The sequence below is a fragment of the Akebia trifoliata genome, chromosome 3, assembly GCF_017979445.1.
Source record: "Akebia trifoliata isolate Shusen 1 chromosome 3, ASM1797944v1, whole genome shotgun sequence".
In the NCBI taxonomy this organism is placed as follows: domain Eukaryota; kingdom Viridiplantae; phylum Streptophyta; class Magnoliopsida; order Ranunculales; family Lardizabalaceae; genus Akebia; species Akebia trifoliata.
Window position 1 is genome coordinate 32378320 of NC_141377.1, and position 4611 is coordinate 32382930.

Here is a 4611-nt window from a genome sequence, read left to right on the forward strand (position 1 = left end):
ATCCTTACCCAGGCCTTATACTTCATCTTCTCAATAAAAAAATTTTTTCTTTCTTTCTTTCTTCTTCTTTTTCAATTATGGATTTTCGCGAAATTTGTTAAACCTATTATTGTTTTTGTATCTTGGATATCCATCTTTAATCATGCCGTGGCTTTGAATAATTGTGATTTCCCAGCAATATTCAACTTTGGTTCCTCGAGTTCTGATACGGGTGGCTTGTCTGCTGCATTCGGATCCCTTCCTCCACCTTATGGCGAGACCTATTTCCACAGGCCCGCAGGAAGATATTCTGACGGGCGCCTTATTATCGATTTCATAGGTATTATACTCTTTTTAATTTTGTTGGCTCTCTATACTCTATAGTAATATAATGTGTTAGATTATTATATAAGCTAGATGCTGTAAACCATAGTTTTAATACTCTGTTGATTGGAAAATCAGCTGAGTTGATTCAATTGGATTTTGAAGTTTCTCAACCCCAATACTTGATGGAAGCAACATCGTCTCATCAAGTTGGAAAATGTACCAAATTATACATAAACTTGACTGAGTTATTAGGTTATATATATAATATTTTTGTGAAAAAAAATTAACTTTTTTATTTATTTTTAAAATGTAATATTCAATTTGACACGATTGGCTAGACATTCGAATTTGTTACAGATAAAAGATGTATCCCAAGAATATGTTACGGATCTCTAAGATGCATCTCAACCGTTGAATTTCCTGTATACCGTCCGGATTTTTGGGTTTGGTTCAACTGATTTTTGGGTTCCAGTTGGTTTTGGACACTTTTTTCAGGCGGATTCGGGCAGGTAACATATAATTTGTACACCCTAGACCTATAAAGAAAGGCTTTATTACTTTATTTTGACAAAACGTTTTGTAGGTGTCGACAAGACGACTTATATATATGAGTGGCGTTTGGAGGCTTTAAAGAGAGTCAAATATTGTACCAAACAATTTTTTCAATGTATAGGCTAGCAGTTTCGAAATGGGCTGATATTTTGTGAGGATGATCTCTATGATAAGGAGATCATCATCATAAAAAATCAGCCCGTTTTGAAATTTCTAACCCCAACAAAAGTGATTTATAAAAATTGAATGATCCACGATTCTTCAGCTTATAATTTAGAGTTAAAAATTTCTGAATGAGCTGATTTTTTGTGAGGATGATCTCTTCATCATAGAGATCATCCTCACAAAAAATGAGCCCATTCCGAAACTTCTAACCCATGTTTTGGTATGGTTGTCAATGGACACTTCCCAATATATACAAAACAGAGATTTACTAACTGTTAGCATTTTTATTAAAAAAAACTCCAAGGGAACCTTACTCTATGAAGATGGTTACCTACCAAATCTTACTTTATCAAGTTTGTTACCCAATTTCATCATTTGATTTCCTCCATCAATTTGACTTTTCTTCAAGTAGGACAATTATAACCGTTGGATCAAATAATTAATATGTGTGATGTTTCAGCGGAGGGCTTTGGATTGCGTTATTTAAGTGCTTATCTTGATTCGGTGGGGTCAAACATCACCAACACGTAACACTTTACCTTTGGGTTGCTTCAGTCCTTTTTCCTTAAAATGTCCAATTGATACAGTTTACTCAGTTCAAGTCTGAGCACAGTTCGTCATCAACAAGCTAGGTATTAATTAATTAAAATAAAATGATATTGTGTAACTGGTAGTTCAAATTGATATTTGCGTACGACCCATATTAGTCATATCTATCTATGATCACTATTATTGATTTTTAGATCTAACGGTTGTTGTTGATCATCCTTTTTATAGGAGGAGTCTTCAAAGATTTGTTACCAAAAAAGGAGTACTTCGATGAAGCTTTATATGCATTTGATATTGGTCAGAATGATCTAGGGCAAGGATTCTTCAGTGGCATGTCCGTACAGGAAGTCAACGCATCTGTCCCTGATATAGTCAACAATTTCTCTACAACCGTTAAGGTACCTCTTTGAAAATACAATTTTTAACATCAATTCAATCGAGTGGTACAATCATAACCATTACATCTATACACATTTTTATTTTTATTCTTTTTTTATTATTATAGAATTTTAGTTGTTATTTTGATCAGCCAAGTAAGGACTCGATCCAGATGATTAAGTATGGTTGTCGATGGATCGGTCCAGAATTGAAACCCAATCTGAATCAACCCAATAACTATGGATCCAGATGATCAAGGATTCCGGTTCTAATAAGGACCCGATCTAGATGATTTAGTATGTTTGTCAAATGGACTGGTTCAGAATTGAAACCCAACCTGTATTTGACTTGATAACTCTGGATCTAGATGATTAGGTATGGTGGTCAATGGATCGGTTTAGAATTGAAATCCAATCTGTATTGACCCAATAACTCTGGATCCAGATGATTGAGAATTCTGATTCTAATAAGGATCCGATCCAAATGATTAAATATGGTTGTAAACAACCCGACCCAACTCATCTTGACAAACTCAGCCGATTGACACTCCTAATGTTGTTGACATATGTGATCATGTAGTCTGTGTATAGACAAGGAGGCCGATCATTTTGGATTCACAATACCGGCCCAATCGGTTGCCTTCCGTACATTTTGACTTTTGCATCTGGCAACAATTCTAAGGTTGACAAGGCTGGCTGTGCCATTGCTTATAACGAAGTTGCACAATATTTCAATCGAAAATTGAAGGAGGCAGTGAGTCAACTCAGAAAGGAACTCCCCTCGGCTGCCATTACATATGTGGATATTTACTCTGCCAAGTACAATCTCATAAGCCAGGCCAATAAGTATGGTAAGTCATTTTCTCAAATCTTTTGGTGTCATTTGTTGATGCGAAATCTAATTGTGTTTTTAGCTCTAGAAAGTGTTTTTTCGGGGTGATACACAATAATAGTTCATTAACAAGTTATAGCCACGATTCACGTTTTTGGGGGAAGTTGGAAGTTTCACCATGTGAACATTTTAAGATCCTATCCGACACTAATCAATTTTTAATTTTTGTTATATATTTTTAAATTTTTAATGGAACTCACCAAAAATAGTTTCGAGGCCCAAACATATAAATTAATGATTCTCCATTCTACATATATTGCATTCTAATCATTTTAATAGAATCAAAGTGGAAATTATTTTTAGTAAATTATAATCCTAGCATATGTATATAACACAATACATTTTTACATTATTATATAAAATTTTTTTTTTTTAGAAATTATTTTTATTGATGAAACTCATTGTAAGTAGTTTACAATTTAGTGTTTGCCACAGGAGGCCCAAAAGTATAAAATGATGCTTAATTCAATTCTACACATAATGGCATTTTGATCATTTTCACAAAAATCGGTTGAAAGTTATTTTTTTAACATACAAAAATTCCAACTTCAGTATATAAACACGATATTTCTCCAACAAGATAATTAAACTTTAAATTACAAAAACACACTTCTCAACTTCTATTTACAACAATTTATAGTCTCAGAAGTTGACACCATTACCAAATAGGTCGTTTATATTTAGATGAAAGACTGAATTAAGTAACAGGAAATAGTGAGTCAAGCCGAGTCAAGTGATGACAATTGTGCTTTTTCCTCTTTTTTTTTTTTTTTTTGATAATGAAAGAATTGGTTCTGCAGGGTTTGAACATCCGCTTACAGCGTGTTGTGGTTACGGTGGTGGGAAATATAATTATAGCACTCAAGTCCGTTGTGGAGGAACTATTACTGTCAACGGCACCCAAGTAACGGTGGGATCTTGTAAAAGACCATGGGCTCAAGTCACTTGGGATGGAGTTCACTACACTGAAGCCGCTAACAAATGGATTTATCATCAAATCGTTGATGGAACATATTCCGATCCACCCCTTTCATTGAGAATGGCATGTCATAGTGTGAAGGCCATGTATTCTGACATCTAAAGTTAGGTGTAGCTCACCCGGAATCACTTAGGAGCACTCATGTAATACTATATGTAAGACTCACATATAAAACCATATCAATCCCGTGCCAAGACATATATGTTAGCTTAATGACATTTTAGTAGTAAGGAGTATGACCAGCCTCTAGTTTTGATGTTTCATTCTAGAAACTTAGAAAAGACTTAACGTACTCTTTGTAAGAATGGTGTCTAGTATCTCAATCCCCGGCCTACACCTACGTTGACTTCAAGTCCTCATGCCAAACTACATGGAGTCCTGCATGTCATAGATTGCCAGGTTCTTATAACACACCTATTTGCTTTTGTAACATGTTATACCGTATAATTTGCATATATATCAACAAAGTTGATTTCAGACTTTGCCTCATGCTTTCCCATTCTCTTGCTTGCTAGCTATGTATTTGTGTGTTATTATTATTTTGACAGTCTTGCTTTTGGATTAGCACCTCTTGTACCGCACAACCTTGTTTTGAAATAACGCGACCATGACACATAGGCAACCATACTAAATTACCTACAAATATTTTCTTTTATGTTTTCTTTTGTAATAACTTTCCTTTGATTTGATCAAATAATAAAATATTTATAAATAAAATACCCAATAGGGTTTTAAGTACAAGAAGAATGTTTCATGAAAATTGTTGTGATAGATATCTTGAATTTGATTGG

General features: G+C 34.2%; 1 protein-coding gene across 1 annotated transcript; it reads left to right on the plus strand.

The window, feature by feature from the left end:
* On the plus strand, positions 1-4307 carry LOC147406421 (esterase-like; the record flags this gene model as incomplete). The annotated part of the gene is made up of 6 exons (XM_086432542.1): positions 1-319; positions 1484-1550; positions 1611-1624; positions 1801-1970; positions 2530-2800; positions 3642-4307. Coding segments are annotated over 6 exons (1122 nt in total), but the record flags the coding sequence as incomplete, so codon positions are not given.
* Between the last annotated feature and the right edge of the window lie 304 nt (positions 4308-4611).